Source organism: Balaenoptera ricei, chromosome 19 (genome assembly GCF_028023285.1).
Source record: "Balaenoptera ricei isolate mBalRic1 chromosome 19, mBalRic1.hap2, whole genome shotgun sequence".
Taxonomy (NCBI): Eukaryota; Metazoa; Chordata; class Mammalia; order Artiodactyla; family Balaenopteridae; genus Balaenoptera; species Balaenoptera ricei.
This window is the reverse complement of record NC_082657.1, coordinates 50889223-50907267: the sequence shown is the minus strand read 5'-3', so window position 1 is coordinate 50907267 and position 18045 is coordinate 50889223. Positions and strand designations below refer to the sequence as shown.

Sequence of the window (18045 nt, the reverse complement as noted above, 5' to 3'; positions counted from 1 at the left end):
GTTGTGCAACCACCACCTCTATCTACTTCCAAAATATTTCCATGTCTCCGAAAGGAAACTCCTATGCCGATTAAGCAGTTACTCTCTATCCCCACCATACCTCCCTCCAGATGTGTTGGCTCTTTTAGGAGGAGAGACTGACTGTACCTGTCAATGACAGCTTTCTCACAACTCTCCCCCAAAATATTAGTTTTCATCTGTTTGACCCTCTGCTAATTCTCATTAACTTACCTAGAAGAGTCTGGTTCTGAACTGAAGTAACTCTCACCTGCTTGTTCCGAGTTTAGGTAAATTTGAACTCAGTTCTCCTCACCCAAGTGTTTATTCTTTCTTGAATCAGACCCAGCATTCCACTCTACATTCATAGAGTAGTGGCAAATTAATTTTCATAAACAAAAAACTCTCTACCTCATCTGAACAAATCCAGTTCATTTTTTAATTGAAGTATAGTTGATTTACAATATTATATTAGTTTCAGGTGTACAGCATAGTGATTCAGTCCTAATTCACCTTTATCAGGATACTCTGAGAAAAGAATATTGTTTCATACAGTATATTAGAAAATGCTGAATGTATTTATAATCGCATTCCTAGAGATAAAGGTGTTTAGAAGCGTCCTAGAACATTTAATTTTTATTCTGGAAGAGATTCGAGGTATAAAGTTCGGTTCAAATGACTGTAAAGTTATTTGTTAGCTTCCTGACAATGGATTTGTTCTATCTAGTGTCTTTTGGTTTTGGTTTTGGTACCTTTGAAGTATTTTGCTTATTATTTCTCATGTAGCTCTCACGGGAATGCCGAGCTGAAGTCCAGAGGATCCTACACCAGCGTGCCATGGACGTTAAGCTGGATCCTGCCCTTCAGGATAAGTGCCTGATTGATCTGGGGAAATGGTGCAGTGAAAAAACAGAGACTGGACAGGTAGGTGACAAAGCTACCTATTTATGGTGTAGTAATAATAATAATGTTCATGATTAACATTTTATATAGACTACAAACACTGTAAAATCCATCTCCATCAACTTCACAAGTGTGTGATTTGCTATATTATTCAGTGTTCTTCGTATAAGAAATCCTGAGGAAAATGTTCTCTTTGGTCTCTATAATTGTACTTTTCCTAAGCAGTTAGTTTGTTTTAATGTTATGGTTATTATGTTTTGTAATTGATTGTTTTCCCTCTTTGTGCTGCCTCTTAAAAAGCCTCAAGCCAAAGATATGGCCTGCCTCTAGCAGGTGTATTAGATTTTGTGGTAGGCATTTTGTGTACTAACTTACTACCGGCTTCATTCCACTTTCCTTAACATATTTTCTTTTTCTTTTCTCTTTTTTACTCATTTTTAATTGATCTTATCTTGCTTTTTTTTTTTTTCTTTTCTCATTTTTGTAAGCTACATTAGGTCCTTTTGAGGGAAGGCAGAGTATAAATATATACAGCGATATGGGAATACTGATATGCATGAATAGTATGCTTGCCCTACGACAGTCCTAGAAGAGATGTAGGAATGGCATTATTTTTTCCATTTAGTAATTGATACAATTGAGGCTCAGAGAAATGAAGGGTATTGACTTACTTACCTAGAGCTCAGGTCTAATCCTAGCCAGGCATTTGTTCCGTTTTATTATAACCTCTCTGTACAGGAAAGTGTAGAGAAGGAGCAGCCCCAAGAATTAATGTGTATGCTATAATGGTTTCTTAGGATTTTGTGCCTAGTTTAAAAAAAAAAAGAAGATATGTTGTTGCATTCTAGCAAATTAGGTGGGAAGGTAGCTTGTCTTTTAGATCAAGGCAGAGGAACCATGCAGTGAGGAATAGCTACTTATTTAAAGCCCCATTAATACTAGAAGGAGGCATGAACGGTTCCACTTGTACCACTCCAAAACACCCTCTGGGATTAAACTAATGAAAGTCACATGTGCAGGAATTGGATATTTTTTAAAAGCAATATGATGCCTACTCAGATCTGTTGGGCCTGGGAATATCATTTTCAGCAGTCTGTTTCCTGGGCCTACTACAGTTCTGTCGAGTTTATTGTTAGGAAATGCCATATAGTTTAGCTTTCTGTTGCCTCTGTCTAATGAAACAAGGGATATGGTCATATGGAATCCCATGAAACAGTTTCCTTTCATACCCCCTGTAAAGTAACAGTGAGAAGGCTGCACTACATTACAGCTCATCACTGTGAAGCTAAACTTAGGAAAGGAGTCCATGAGTGGAATTTTTCCCTTAGCCATTTATCTCCTCCAAAAGTTGTATGCATTTTCCTTTAGGGTCCCCCCCTCCACACTCCCTTTCTGGGTCTTGTATAATTCCCACAATCCTTCTCCTCGCTTCCCATTCTAATTCTGAAACAGAGATTCTTGCAGAATAGTAAGTTAAACTTGATCCTTTAACAGAGCCCTTTGCTGAGAAATAGCTGTTCATGTTCTTTGGGAAAGTAAGCTAATATAAAACTTAAAACCTCTAAGTCTCTAAAAGGAATAGCAATAGACTGATGTTACAAGGTAACTCCAGCTCAGTTTCCAAAGCCCAGGTGAGATAGCTTTTAGATACTCAAACCCTAGTGTGCTCGCTTGTTTTGCAGTTACCCTCAGAGGATCCTTTTATGTGGATTAGGGTTAGAATCCCAGATTTGATTTGCAGGAGCTATCAGCTCTCTACTGTGTTTCAGACCCTGAAACTGGGTCCCAACCTACTTGCCCACGAAGAGTCGTAGAATATGCCATATCTTTCACTGTGAATATTTTGTCCAATGATCATTATCAAAATGCAGGTTAGTAGGGTGTTGACAGAATGGAGTAAAGGCCTGATAAGATTTTTAGACTCTGAGGACACCTGAACATTGATTCTTGTTGCACTTATCAGTTTGGCCTTCTGGAGGATTTGCATGGCTGTTGTACCCCCTTGACCCTCTTAACCACCCTGATACATCAAATAATTATCTTTTCAAAAATCCCAGTTTAGGGACTCAAATAAAGCTCTAGCATTCTGTTCAGTGAAGTTGTTTAAAAGAAAAGAAAAGGAAGACCACTGAAAAGGAAGTGGACACTGGTATCTCATCTACCCTTGATTATTTATATAATTGACAAATGCTAAGAGAGTGCCTTTTTATTTGCAGGAGCTTGAATGCCTCCAGGATCATCTTGATGACTTGGCTGTAGAGTGCAGAGACATAGTCGGCAACCTCACCGAGTTAGAATCCGAGGTAAGCAGTTTGCAGCTCATGGAAGGAGAGTGCCCTGTCAGCAGCCTTTCTTTTCTTCTTCGTTCTTTTGTTTCGATACTCTTGAGAGTTCAGATTCCCTGTAGAACAAAAGAAACCTTATCAGATTCTCTGTTTGCTTTTTAAAGAAGAATATCGTGATGCTTCTTGAACCCCTTTTCTCATTTCTGTAGCTAAACACTGCATTTAGCCCTTCGGTTTTCTTCATAAATTAGAATTATCACAGTGACAAGACCAATCTTTTTTCCCCCTTTAAGAAAAGATAACAGCTATACTTCAAATCCCTTAATCACATTCAAGAATAGTCCAAGCATTCCTATTCTGTCATCCTTAGCTCTTTCAATTAGGTCATTTGGTAATGTTTTTTTGTTTTGTTTTTTAAACTTATTTATTTATTTTTGGCTGCATTGGGTCTTCTTTGCTGCGCGTGGGCTTTCTCTAGTTGAGGCGAGCAGGGGCTACTCTTGGTTGTGGTGCACAGGCTTCACATTGTGGTGGCTTCTCTTGTTGTGGAGCACGGGCTCTAGGCGTGCAGGCTCAGTAGTTGCAGCTCGCGGTCTCTGGAGCACAGGCTCAGTAGTTGTGGCTCACGGGCTTAGTTGCTCCGCGGCATGTGGGATCTTCCCTGACCATGGATTGAACCCGTGTTCCCTCCCATTGGCAGGCAGATTCTTAACCACCGTGCCACCAGGGAAGTCCCCATTTGGTAATGTTTGTGTGTCCACTGAAATAAAATAAAAGCCTGGGATTTGCAGTTAAACATGGAAGATTGAATATTATTCCATGTTTATCCCTGTTCCATCCTAAAACTCACTAAAGTACAAAAAATGAGATTAAAAAGAAACCTCATAAGCATAGGCATACTATTCGAAATACAGAGAGTATTGGGGGGGGCAGTTAAAATGTGAGAATTGTCTTGTAGGGCCAGAAATCAGGAAAACAGGGAATAGCTATTTTTTTTATAAGCCTTTTAGAGCTATTTAAGTTGTCAAAATTGGCAATACATAAAATTACATTTCTTAGGGTCTCTTTTTTCTTTCTATTTTTCAAAAATGCATTGCCTTGGGGCTTCCCTGGCGGCACAGTGGTTGAGAATCTGCCTGCCAATGCAGGAGACACGGGTTCGAGCCCTGGTCTGGGAAGATCCCACATGCCACGGAGCAACTGGGCCCGTGAGCCACAATTACTGAGCCTGCGCATCTGGAGCCCATGCTCCGCAACAAGAGAGGCCACGATAGTGAGAGGCCCGCGCACCGCGATGAAGAGTGGCCCCCGCTTGCCACAACTAGAGAAAGCCCTCGCACAGAAACGAAGACCCAACACAGCCAAAAATAAATAAATTAATTAAAAAAAAAAATGCATTGCCTTCTTTTATCTTGTGTCACCTCGTGTCTCATTCTCATTGTCCTTGAGGGCTGATGAGGATGTTCTGGGGTGTGTAACTCTTTAAAGGAAGATGTTGTGTCAGCAGCTGATGCTGCACAGCAGTTACTCTGCTTGAAGGCAGTTGGCATGTGTTCCCGAGAGGTAGTAGTTTGTCATCTGGTTCGAGGACAGGATGATAGATGTCAGTTACTCCTGTTTTCATTTTGAACTGCTTAGCTTTGGGGAAAAATTCCAAAGGCTTTACATACTCTAATATTATTTTTATGTTTATTTTTTTATTTTATTTTATTTATTTTTTATTGGGGTAGAGTTGTTTATACTCTAATATTATTATTATTATTATTATTTTTAGACGGAGAAGGGAGGGAGACTGTGGGTTAAGTCCTCTTATAGACTTTTTTTTTTAAATTATTTATTTATTTATGGCTGTGTTGGGTCTTCGTTTCTGTGCGCGGGCCTCTCTTGTTGCGGAGCACAGGCTCCAGACGCACAGGCTCAGTAATTATGGCTCACTGGCCTAGTTGCTCCACGGCATGTGGGATCTTCCCAGACCAGGGCTCGAACCCGTGTCCCCTGCATTGGCAGGCAGATTCTCAACCACTGCGCCACCAGGGAAGCCCCCTCTAATATTATTTTTAAATGTTTTTTTCTCCCCACAGTTCTTACTTCTATCTTCTCTCTTGCTCAAGCACGAGGGGAATCTGCCTCTAGAAAACTTGCCTTTCAAAGTATAATGAAGGAGCGTTAGAGGAGTAGCATAGAACTGCTGTTCTGTCTGTGCTGGGGCCATCTAACCGAAATACTGGAATAGTTTCCAAATGTACATATTGGATTATTTACCCATCAGATGATGCTGATTCAGAGAAAGAAACTGCCCCTCCCCCACCCCTGGCTCTTTCTAAAGCAGAATTACTGATATTTTAATCTTCTGCAGGATATTCAAATAGAAGCCTTGCTGATGAGAGCCTGCGAGCCCATAATTCAGAACTTTTGCCACGTAAGTGATGTCTAGAGGAACAAGGGTTAGAAACAGAACCAATTTCACTGGGGCTCTGGCTCCCACGTGTATTGAACTCATCTCTGTCTTCAGCTCACATTGCTCCTAAGTGATAACCAACTTTCACCAGTTAAAGTTGAAAATGTAAACATCAAGAGGGGCCACCATCCTGGGAAACCTTATTTGCTTACCCCTCATAGGTGACCAGATCGTTGGTTAACAGCACTTGCTGAGATGCCCTTTGTAAGGAAAGAGGGGAGGGGGAAGCCCCATTAGTAGGGCTGAATTGCTTCTGATACATACAGCTGGGATTTGTTAACAATAATGTGGTTTCCCCTTCCAGCTCTCTCCTTGTACCTGATGTTGAGGGAATTCTGTTACTTTATTACTTTTAGTCACTTACTGAACTACCTAAATTGTGGGAGTGAAACACACCCAGGAACCATAAGGATCTGACAATCAGCAGACAATGTTAGATGTTATCCCTAAAGCCAGCTGCCAGCATCATATAAGGAAAAGAGTTAAAAGACCTGCATAGTACATGTTCTTGTTGGAGCTTCACGCAGGGAGGGCAACTTGCTGTGTAAATTTTATTCCCCTGAGTGTTGATCCTTTGTAATGTCTCAGACTTATTTTGACATAATTTGTGATGTGTCTTATTTGTAAAGGCTCTAGAATCAATCTCGTTTGCATTTTTTTTATGGGCTGGGGTGCAGGCTTTGTTCACTAATGGTTACAAATGAAGTGTAAATGTGCACTACCTTCCCCAGGATGTAGCAGATAACCAGATAGACTCTGGAGACTTGATGGAGTGTCTCATACAGAACAAACACCAGAAGGATATGAATGAGAAGTGCGCCATTGGAGTCACCCACTTCCAGCTGGTCAGTAACACCTGGCACATCCTTCTTGTCTTGACTGCTTGGATGGTTACTGAATCCCTTCCTCTTTCAGAACATCAGAGCACCTCTTCTGTGAAAAATCATTTTTTCCAAGTATCTGTTCAGTGCAGCAGCCCAAATGTGTATCAGTACACTAGAATCTAAGCCTTTTTTTCTTTTAAATCATACTACCCAGGTCTGGCATTTGAATAAGAAGGTTAAACCATAGTCTTCATAGTTACTACATGTCTAAAGGAAGTATTTCTGATAAAGCAAGCACTTCCTTCCTAGAAGGGTGAAATCCAGTCATCTATGTAAAATTGACCTCTTCTTGGGGCACCTAGCCTCCCTGACTGCCTTCCCCAAATGGTACTGAGGGCCTCTGGACTGTGGGCACTGGGAGACAGGGGGGAACCGACAAATCCTGCCCTTGTCGACTTGTTTACATTCTTGTGAAAGAAAGATGCAAAAATACATTTACAAATAAATATAGAGTTTCAGGTGAGCCTGTGAGGAAAAATAAAGCAGTGTAAGGCCTGCAGGGTGATGGAGAAAAGGGACTTGAGAAGGAGGTATTTGAATAGAAGCATCAAGAAGAGTGAGGGAGCAAACCATGGGAAGATCTGGGGGAAGAGTCACAGCCTGTGTGTGACTGGAAGCTGGTGTGCCCAGAGCAAAAGATGCCGTGGGGAGCTTAGCAGGTCATGAAGTCAGAGAGACAGAGTTGCGCAGGCCTGGAAAGCTAGCTGCTGCAAACGGTATATGAACACACTTACACCCAGCGCTGCTGATTAGACCTTGTCACAGAGCTTCTGATTTTCTTTTTCATCATCTTTTTTAGGTGCAGATGAAGGATTTTCGGTTCTCTTACAAGTTTAAAATGGCCTGCAAAGAGGACGTGTTGAAACTTTGTCCCAACATAAAGAAGAAGTACGTAGCTTTTAACTGATTCATTCTGCTTCCCTAAAGTCCCTCTTAGCTACTGAATGAGTATCCAAGATGTCAGGTGGCCTGGTGCTATCTGACAGGATTAGCCCTGCAGGCCTCCTGCACCCTCCTTTGGTAGTATGGCCAAACACTTGGATTGTCTAGACATATCCTCTTCATAGCAGCCTAGAGCCACACCTGGTGGTGGTAGTTCTGATATGGAGAGCCTATGTCCTAAAGGAGCATTTTTAATTTTTCCAGGTTCAGGCTATCTAACTGATGAAGCACATACAGATTGTGTACTTAGAGGAGCACCTTGCAGTGTGAATATGAGGTTAACTGATTTCCTCGGAACATCATTCTATCGATGTTCCTCAGAACATCATTCCATCGGAACAGGCAGAATGCTTCCTTGCCTTCCGTCTTCAGGGAAGCAGCTGAGGCTTTCACTGAGTTAGAGATGTAGTAAAGAACAAAAGCTGTATTCATTTAAGAATTAGGTGTTAATGAGGAGAGTGATGAGCTTTTATAGCATGGCTGCCCAAATTCTTCCATGCTGCTCTTTGCAAAGGTGCATTTCTAGAACACACTTCCCCTCATATAAACCAAGTTCCTGTGTTTGCTTAGATTTCTGTACTTTTCACGAATGATTTTCTCAGTATATCAAAGACACTGCGCAGAGTTAAGAGTAGAGTAGCATTCCTCTCTGGTCACATGTTTTCATCAAAACCAGTGTTGAACTGTCCTTGCACACATGTCCCCTCTCTGGCCTCCCCACCAGCCAGGAATGTTGTCAGCATCTGAGCTGTGGCCCAACTTTTATGACATATACAGACAAATTGCTGGTTTTAGCTCTCTGAAAACACAGTGAGGCTTACAGGAATGGCATTCAAAAACATGGTAAAGGGGTTCCTGGGTTCTGGGGGGATGGTGTGGCCCCTGCCCCAGCCCAGTTCTCGGCCATCTGCCTTTGTGCGGCTCCAGCCAGTCTCAGGCCTCTTCTTCCCTTGGCAGGGTGGACGTGGTGATCTGCCTAAGCACCACTGTGCGCAACGACACTCTCCAGGAAGCCAAGGAACACAGGGTGTCCCTGAAGTGCCGCAAGCAGCTGCGGGTGGAGGAGCTGGAGATGGTAAAGCCGCAGAGCACAACCTCTGGTCCAGAAACCACAGGGCAGGGCTTAGAGAGTTAGGTGAAGGGTGAAGGCAAACTGAAAGATTTTAGCCACAAGCGTGATGGTTAAGACTTGGAGCTGCATGCTAAAATTTTACCATAGGACAGCTTCTTGTTTCCCTTTTTTTCAATGATAAAGTATTTTTTTACCACACATAACTGGAAGTCCAGCTGTAAGACAAGCTGTAAGCATGTGATGTAGTCATTGCATCAGTAATGTCCTCGAGGATCGAGGGTCTCTCCCTCTCCAGTCTACTGCCTTGGACACCAGCTTCATTGTTACGGCTGGTTTCCCTCATGGCCGCACAATGGCTGCCTGCAACAACTGGGCCACCTGTTGCAATATTCATCTCCAGCAGGAAAATAGAAACAAGGGAAAACTGCCCCCAGCACGAAATAAAGGTCCCTCTCCTCAATTTGATTGTGTCAGTTTGAGATCTGTGCCCCATCCCCCATCAGGGGATGCGCTCACTGATGAGCTTACTGATAAGGTGAGGTGGATGTTGGGAAGCCACCCACAGTGTGCACTATGAGAGGACACTTCTTTTCACTGTACTTTTGAGGATAAGCCCAAGCCACATTAAGACAGCTAAAAATATATTTTAATATGTTTTGTATTGTGAATCATACTTACTTCACCTCAGTCTAAGCAAAAACTAGTAATGGACACCAGGTATTATTAATATCCCCAAAGTTGCAGTACCAGATTTTCACATACGGAGGTAGTGATTCTGTGATAATTATGTTAAGTGGAACTGGCCTAAAGATACTTCTATAATAGAAACTTTGGGTCTTCAGATTTGAACCTGGCTCTTTCAGTAAAATAATAATAATAATAAAAGTAGAGTCCTACATCTGTATAATGGTTTTAGCTTTCAAAGTGGTTTCCACATCATACTATCTTATTTCATTGCACAGCAGTCCTGTGAAGGGGTCAGAGTAGATGGTAGCATTTCATTTTGCAAACAAAGGCCAAGGCCTTGTAGCTAGGTAGTGGCAGAACTGAAACTCAATCCTACTTCTCCGTTTACTGCAGTGACCACACTGCTGCCCTTGGCTGTGTAGAAGTTATGGCCACCAGACAAGATCCAGTCAACAAATAAATATGTAGAACATTTGATCTCTCCAGCTTAGAGTAAGCTCACTTTTCCATGCTGGTTCCCCCTCATACAGACAGAGGACATCCGTCTGGAACCAGATCTGTATGAAGCCTGCAAGAGTGACATCAAGAACCACTGTTCCACTGTGCAATATGGCAATGCTCAGGTAACTTTTTGTTTTTATTTTTTAATTGTAAAGGTAATGTGAAGGTACCTTTTTAATAATTAATTCTGTGCTGGTGAGATAGGCCCCATCACATCCTATCCAGCCTGATCATCCCTTCTTAAGCTACACCAGGCTGCTTTTCCCAAACAGACTACTTTTGCTCACCTTCATTCCTCTTTGTCACCTATTCTCTTCCCTCTTTCAGGTTACCTTGTCCTCCCTGGCCTTGTCTGCCTAGTAAACTCCTAATTATCCTTCAAATGCCTCCTCCTCCCCATAGCTTTCCCAACACTCTGCACCTCCAAAATTAATTATTCCCTCACATGATCCCATTGCACAGAAGTTCTTAACTAGAGGTCACATAAGAACCATCATGGGAGGTTTTTTCCCCCTAATTCACAGAACAGGACCCTACCCAGAATCATCAGAAATGAAATGCAATCAAGTGTGTTTTTGGTTTTGTTTTTAATGTTCTTCCATTGACTCATCTACCTCTTCTAGTTCAGGGCATTGCCAGGTGCTTTAGCCTTTGAGATATGGCTTTGTTGTCCTCTAGTATCTGCTGTTGGTGATGCAAAGTCTGATGTCAATCTGATTCTCATTTCTGTGTAGTTAATCTACCTCTTGAGTTTTCTCTTTATCTTTAATGATCTGTAATTTCACTGTGATATAATTAGATATGGTTTTTGTTTTCATTATCCTGGTTGGCTCATTCAGTCTCAGAATTCATGTCTTACTTCAGTTCTAGGAAATTCTCAAACCTTTGAAATATTGCCTTCCTTTTCCTTTCTTCTGGAACTCCTGTTAGACATTTGGAGCATCTGAATCTGTCCTCCATGCCTCTCACTTTTTCTTTTATGCTTTTCATTTCTTCATCTCTCTGTACTACACTGAGGTAATTTTTCAGTTCTGTTTCCCAGCTTCATAATTTATCCTTTAGCACTTTCCATTCTGCTCTTTAGAGAGACTACCAGTTGGGTTTTATTTTTCATTTCTTTTTTTTTTTTTTCCTCATATAGTGTATGTATTTTATTAGAGAGCATTCCCAACTCCTTCCACCCATCTCTTGTGACATTGCTGTTATTCATTTTTTATGCATATGCTATGGTCACCCAGTACATTGTTATTAGGCAGTTATCAGATCAATTAAGAATAAGAAAAATAAATCATTTTTTTCACTTTTTTCTTTCTCTAATGCTCTTCCTTTCTTTTTGTAGATCCAAGGTTTTGACCCATATATTTTCCCTTCTGCCCAAAGAACTTCTTTTTTAACATTTTTTTTTTACAAGGTGCATGTATGTGCAATGAATTCCCTGTTTTTGTTTGTGTGAGAAAGTCTATCTTCTCTTCATTTTTGAAGAACAGTTTTGCTGAATATAGAATTCTAGGTTGCTGGATATAGAATTCTAGGTTGCTGGATTTTTTTTTCTTTCAGTACTTTAAATATTTCACTTCACACTGTTTTCTGCATAGTTTCTGATGAGAGGTCCACTGTAATTCTTGCATCTGTATATTAGTTTCATAGAGCTGCCAAATTACCACAAACTGGGTGCCTTAAAACAAATTTATTATTTCACAGTTCTGGAGGCCTGAAGTCTGAAATCAAGGTATTGGCAAGACTGCTTTCTTTCCTAAGGCTCCAGGGCAGAATGCTTCCTTGCTTTTTCGATCTTCTGGTGGTTCCAGTCCTTGACTTGGGGCTGCATGATTCCAATCTCTGCCTCCATCTTCTCATGACCTTCTCCTCTGTGTCTCTCCTTTGTGTATTATTTATATTTTCTTATTCTTATAAACTTATAAAGGCATTTACATTAGATTTAGGGCCCATCCAGATAACTCAGGATGATCTCATTTTGAGATTCCTCACTTAATTGCTTTTGCAAAGAATTTTTTTCCCAAATATTCACATTCACGGCTTCGGGTTTAGTACTTATACATATCTTTTGGGGAACCAAAATTCAATCTACTAAAATCTCTTTCTCTATAGATAAGGTGTTTTTCCCCTCATATTATCATTTATTTAGGTTTTCTTATTGGTTTATATCTGCAATGATTTTTAGTTTTTGGTGTACAGTTTTTCTACATCTTTTGTCAGATTGATCCCTATGTACTTTATATTTTCTGATGCTATTTAATCTTGTAGTTGATTTCTAATCTCACAGTGTTGTGGTCAGAAAAGATGCTTGATATGATTTCAGTTTTCTTAAATTTACCGAGGCTTGCTTTATGGCCCTGCATGTGGTCTATCCTGAAGAATGTTCCATGTGCACTTGAAAAGAATGTGCATTCTGCTCCTTTGGATGGAATGCTCTATAAATATAGGTTAAGTCCATCTGGTCTGATGTGTCATTTAAGGCCTATGTTTCCTTATTGATTTTCTGTCTGTCCATTGATGTAAATGCGGCGTTAAAGTACCCCACTATTATTGTGTTACTGTTGATTTGTTCTTTTAAGGCTATTAGCGTTTGCCTTATAGATTGAGGTACTCCTATGTTGGGTGCATATATATTTACAATTGTTATATCTTCTTGGAGTGATCCCTTGATCATCACGTAGTGTCCTTCTTTGTCTCTTGTAATAGTCTTTAAAGTCTATTTTGTCTGATATGAGTATTGCTACTCCAGCTTTCTTTTGATTTCCACTTGCATGGAGTACCTTTTTCCATACCCTCACTTTCAGTCTGTATGTGTCCCTAGATCTGAAGTGGGTCTCTTATAGATGGCATATATATGGGTCTTGTTTTTGTATCCATTCAGCCAGTCTATGTCTTTTGGTTGGAGCATTTAATCCATTTACATTTAAGGTAATTACCGATATGTATGTTCTTATTGCCATTTGGTTAATTGTTTTGGATTAGTTTTTGTAGGTTTTTTTGCTTCCCTTCCTCTTTTGTTCTCTTCTCTCGTGATTTGATGACTGTCTTTAGTGTTGTGTTTGGATTCCTTTTTCTTCTTTGTGTGTATATCTATTGTAGATTTTTGGTTTGTGGTTACCATGAGATTTTGATATAGCAGTCTATATATATACACATGATTGTTTTAAGTCGCTCGTCTCTTAATTTCCAATGCATTTCCAATATCCTGCATTTGTACTCTCCTCTTCTCACGACTGCTGGTTTTGATACCGTATTTGTGGTTGATTTCCTACCTTTACTGTATGTTTGCCTTTACTGGTGAGCTTTCCCATTCGTATTTTCCTTGTTTCTAGTTGTGGCCTTTTCTTTTCTGCCTAGAGAAGTTCCTTTAGCATTTGTTGTAAAACTGGTTTGGTGGTGAATTCTCTTAGCTTTTGCTTATCCAGAAAGCTTTTGATTTCTCCATCAAATCTGAACGAGAGCCTTGCTGGGTAGAGTATTCTTGGTTGTATGTTTTTCCTTTTCATCACTTTAAATATATCATGCCAGTCTCTTCTGGCCTGCAGAATTTCTGCTGAAAAATCAGCTGATAACCTTTGGATTAGTTGGGAATGGGAATTCTCTTGTATGTTATTTGTTGCTTTTCCCTTCTTGCTTTTAATATTTCCTGCTTGTCTTTAATTTTTGTCAGTTTGATTAATATGTGTCTCAGTGTGTTCCTCCTTGGGTTTATCCTGCCTGGAATTCTCTGCATTTCCTGGACTTGGGTGACTGTTTCCTTTCCCATGTTAGGGACGTTTTCAGCTATCATCTTTTCAAATATTTTCTCAGGCCCTTTCTCTCTCCCTTCTCCTTCTGGGACCCTTATAATGCAAATGTTGGTGCATTTAATGTTGTCCCAGAGGTCTCTTAAACTCTCATTTCTTTTCATTTTTTTTTTTTAATTCTGTTCTGCAGCAGTGATTTCCACCATTCTGTCTTCCAGCTCACTTATCTGTTCTTCTGCCTCATTTATTCTGCTACTGATTCCTTCTGGTGTATTTTCATTCCAGTTATTATATTGTTCATCTCTGTTTGTTTCTTCTTTATATCTTCTAGCTCTTTGTTAAACATTTCTTGTATCTTCTCAGTCTGTAACTCCATTGTTTTTCCGAGATCTTGGATCATCTTTACTATCATTACTCTGAATGTTCTTTTCAGGTAGATTGCCTAGCTCCACGTTACTTAGTTGTTCTTCTGGGGTCTAATCTTTTTTCCTTCGTCTGGAACATATTCCTCTGCCATCTCATCTTGTCAAACTTTCTGTGTTTGTGGTCCCAGAGGCTTCAGGATTGTAGTTCCTCTTGCTTCTGGCATCTGCCTCCTGGTGGGTGAGGCTGGGTTAAGAGGCTTGTGCAGGTTTCCTGGTGAGCAGGGCCGTCTCAGTGGGGTGTGTTTAGAGGTGGCTGTGGGCTCAGGAAGACTTTAAGCAGCCTGTCTATTGATGGGTGGGGCTGTGTTCCTGCCCCATTGGTTGTTTGGCCTGAGGCGTCCCAGCACTGGATCCTAAGGGCTGTTGGGTGGGGGCCATGTCTTGGTGTCAAAATGGTGGCCTCCAGGACAGCTCACGCCAATGAGTACTGCTCAGTATCTCCACCACCAATGTCCTTGTCCCTGCAGTGAGCCACAGCTACCCCCTGCCTCTCTAGGAGACCCTCCAAGTCCAGCAAGTAGGTCTGGCCCAGGCTCCTATGAAGTCACTGCTTTTTCCCCTGGGTCCTAGTGCACACAAGACCTTGTGTGCGCCCTCCAGTAGTGGAGTTTCTGTTTCCCCCAGTCCCGTGGCATTCCTGCGATCAAGCCCTGCTGGCCTTCAAAGCCAAATGTCTGCGTGCTCCTCCTCCCGATGCCAGACCCCCAGGCTGGGGAGCCTGAGGTGGGGGTCAGAACTCTCACTCCTATGGGGGAACCTCTGTGATATACTTATTTTCCAGTTTGTGGGTCGCCTACCCAGTGGGTATAGGGTTTGATTGTATCATTAATGCGCCCCTCCTACCATCTCACTGTGGCTTGCCTTTGGAAGTAGAATGTCTTTTTTGGTAGGTTCCAGTCTTTTTTGATGGTTGTTCAGCAGTTAGTTGTGATTTTGGTGTTTTTGCGAGTGGAGGTGAGCTCAGGTCCTTCTACGCCACCATCTTGTCCCCTTCACTTATTTTTCATTTGTAACATCTCTAATTGGTTCTTCTCATAACTACCTGTTCTTGATTCTTGTTTACTATTTTCTTCTCTGTTGTTCTGAAGATATTAAATATACATTTGATTGCTCTGTTGCCTTTTCCCCTCAGTTTTGAGGCCTTGATTTATTTTGTTTATCATCTTTCTTACGTTATTAATGTTGCTTAACTGCAGTTGACCCTTGAACAGCATGGGGTTAGGAGTGCTGCATGTCCACATCGTTAAAAACCTGTGTATAGTGTCAGCCCTCCATATATGTTGGGCCCTCCCTATCTGAAGTTCCACATCCACAGATTCAACCAGTCACAGATCGTGTAGTACTGTAGTGTTTACTATTGAAAAAAATTCTCATATAAGTGGACCTGCATAGTTCAAACCCTTGTCATTGAAGGGTCAACTGTATTTGGTGATTCTTGGTTGTGCCTTGAGGATTTCATAGAAGTCTCATGACTACATGCTACAGCCCTAGCTACTGCAGCTTCCCATCTGCTTTCTTTCTTTTTTTTTTTTTAATTAATTAATTTATTTATTTTGGCTGTGCTGGGTCTTCGTTTCTGTGAGAGGGCTTTCTCTAGTTGCGGCGAGCGGGGGCCACTCTTCATTGCAGTGCGCGGGCCTCTCACTATCACGGCCTCTCTTGTTGCGGAGCACAGGCTCCAGACGCGCAGGCTCAGTAGTTGTGGCTCACGGGCCTAGTTGCTCCGCGGCATGTGGGATCTTCCCAGACCAGGGCTCGAACCCGTGTCCCCTGCATCGGCAGGCAGATTCTCAACCACTGCGCCACCAGGGAAGCCCCTGCTTTCTTTCTTTATCTTTTTTTTATAGTAGCTAAAAGTTTGTTGTAGGGAAGGGGAGGTTTTAGGATACACCTAATTCACTATCTTAAAATCTATCCCATGGCACTTTATTCTTTTATGTTAACTCACTCATCTTTTTTATTGTAGTTGTTTGTTTATATAACTTTGCCCTGTGAGACTATATAGTCTTCAAAGGTCAGGATTGAGTCTAATTCATAGCTGGCATCTAATGCTCTGTTCTCATGTGGTAAATGGTGAGCTGAACTGAACTTCCTGGCTTGTGCTTACTGTCGAGTCAGGGTTATTGCTCCAGGGAAAGGCAGAGAGCCTGATGTATGCTCCAAAAGGAATCTTGACAAGGAGTAGCCCTGGAAGGAAGAAGAAACCAGGAATCTTGAGAGGGTTTCCTTCCCCTTAGACTCCAGTACAACCTGCTCTTTATATAGCCTGCTCTAATTTTTATACATTTGGTTTGCTATTAGCCCTGGGGTTGTAAATCTATAAATATAATTCTCCTTTGTGAGGAAATCCTGATTCCTATTACCTAGGAATTAGAAATGAAAGGTACCTGTATAGAAAAGTGAGAATGTACTAAGAACTTAATGCTTCAGTCAGAAAACATGGATTATCAATACCTGATCCACCTCTTAACTTGCCCGTAACTGTTATGCCCTAGATTATTGAATGTCTGAAAGAAAACAAGAAGCAGCTGAGCACCCGTTGCCACCAGAAAGTCTTTAAGCTGCAGGAGACAGAGATGATGGACCCAGAACTAGACTATACACTCATGAGAGTCTGCAAGCAGATGATAAAGGTAAGGGACCCAAAACCAAGGGTTGAGCACAGGGTAAGTCAATGTAAAAAAAACACAAACTTCTTTAAATTTCAGAGGAAATTCATATAATCTCTCAGTGTCAACCTGTTTTATACAACTACGGCTGTGGTTCTTGAAGTCTGGTCCCTAGACCTGCAGCGTCAGCACCACCTGGGAACTTACAAAGTCTCAGGCCCCACCCCGATCTCTGAGTCAAGCTCTGGGAGTGGCGCCTTCTGTTTTCACAAGCCCCTGGGGGTTCCAATGAAGCTCAAGTTTCAGAACCACTAAGCTAGGATAGCTAACCTCACTTTGACCTGAGGAACAAGTAAATAGATGTCCATTAAATATGTGATTGGTTTTGAGCGCGGTTGGTGGTAGGTATACTGAGGAAGCCACTATCAAATGTCCTGATCGTCCATCTATCACCATCAAAGGCTTTTTTTGTTCTACAGGTTGTTTTGCTTCATTTACTTCTCCAATAAATGCCCCCTGCAGCAGGGCTGACTGGAGAACCTGGATGTCAGTTCCTAGACCTGTCCACACGTACAAAGAGATTAAACTTAAAGTGCTAACCCCTTATTTCAGCTTCCCTTTAAAATAAAATGATACTCTTCACCCTATCAATAAACTCCAAAGAGAATTGTGAAAGTTAGAAGTCTCTTTAGCTGGGTCTGGAAGAATTGAGTCCTCTGTAAAAGTGGAAATGTTAGGCTCTGATTTGAGGGAGGTTTGTAAGATTTTGATGACTTCTATAAAAATCAGTTAGCAATCCATGTCCCTGTATTAAGATAACAGTGGACTATAATTAATAGACTGTGGATTATCAGATAGAGATGGAGTTTATCACTAGTCCAAAATGAATCTCTGACTTCAAGGACACTAACAAGTGTACAGGGGCTGGCCCCACAGGATTTGGTAGGATTATAGCCCCTCTGGTTAAAGGGTGAACCAGATAGGTCCTTCCCCCACATCCCTGTTCACACTGGTGGCTGGGTAATTCCTAAATTTCCCATTGGGATTGGGTAGATGTGGCTTGAGGGCTACGTGGTCACCTGGTACAATGTTACGTTCATGCATAAACAGTATGTAAGCTTACGAGAGGCCGTGTAATGTAGCATAGCCATGTAAGTAGGGGATCCATCCTATCCAAAATAGGAAACAGGTAGGAGAAAGAAATGTGAGAAACATAGTAGAGAATAGAGAAAGGGGAACTTGAGGCTGGGTGACTATTCAGGCTTACCATTTCTTGTCCCAAGTGATACCTTTAGGTTCTGTCATAAGCTCCCCAAAAGATGTAAGAGTGATAAATATGGTGTTAATTGCCATATTTGGATAACTACTTTTATAAAACTTTGTTTCTTTGCAGAGATTCTGTCCAGAAGCGGATTCCAAAACTATGTTGCAATGCTTGAAGCAAAATAAGAACAGTGAATTGATGGATCCCAAATGCAAACAGATGATAACCAAGCGCCAGATCACCCAGAACACTGGTAACATTTTGGCACGGCTTTC

At 41.4% G+C, this 18045-nt stretch overlaps 1 protein-coding gene across 1 annotated transcript in view; it reads left to right on the top strand.

Annotated features, from left to right (window-relative positions):
- The window catches only part of GLG1 (golgi glycoprotein 1), a 155840-nt gene that overhangs the window by 126653 nt on the left and 11142 nt on the right, over positions 1-18045 (top strand). The window contains exons 12-20 of the mRNA XM_059906177.1: positions 784-921; positions 3117-3203; positions 5542-5604; positions 6375-6488; positions 7327-7415; positions 8427-8544; positions 9759-9851; positions 16393-16530; positions 17900-18023. Of these exons, the coding sequence (XP_059762160.1) occupies positions 784-921; positions 3117-3203; positions 5542-5604; positions 6375-6488; positions 7327-7415; positions 8427-8544; positions 9759-9851; positions 16393-16530; positions 17900-18023 (964 nt within the window). The remainder of the gene's footprint in view (positions 1-783; positions 922-3116; positions 3204-5541; positions 5605-6374; positions 6489-7326; positions 7416-8426; positions 8545-9758; positions 9852-16392; positions 16531-17899; positions 18024-18045) is intronic.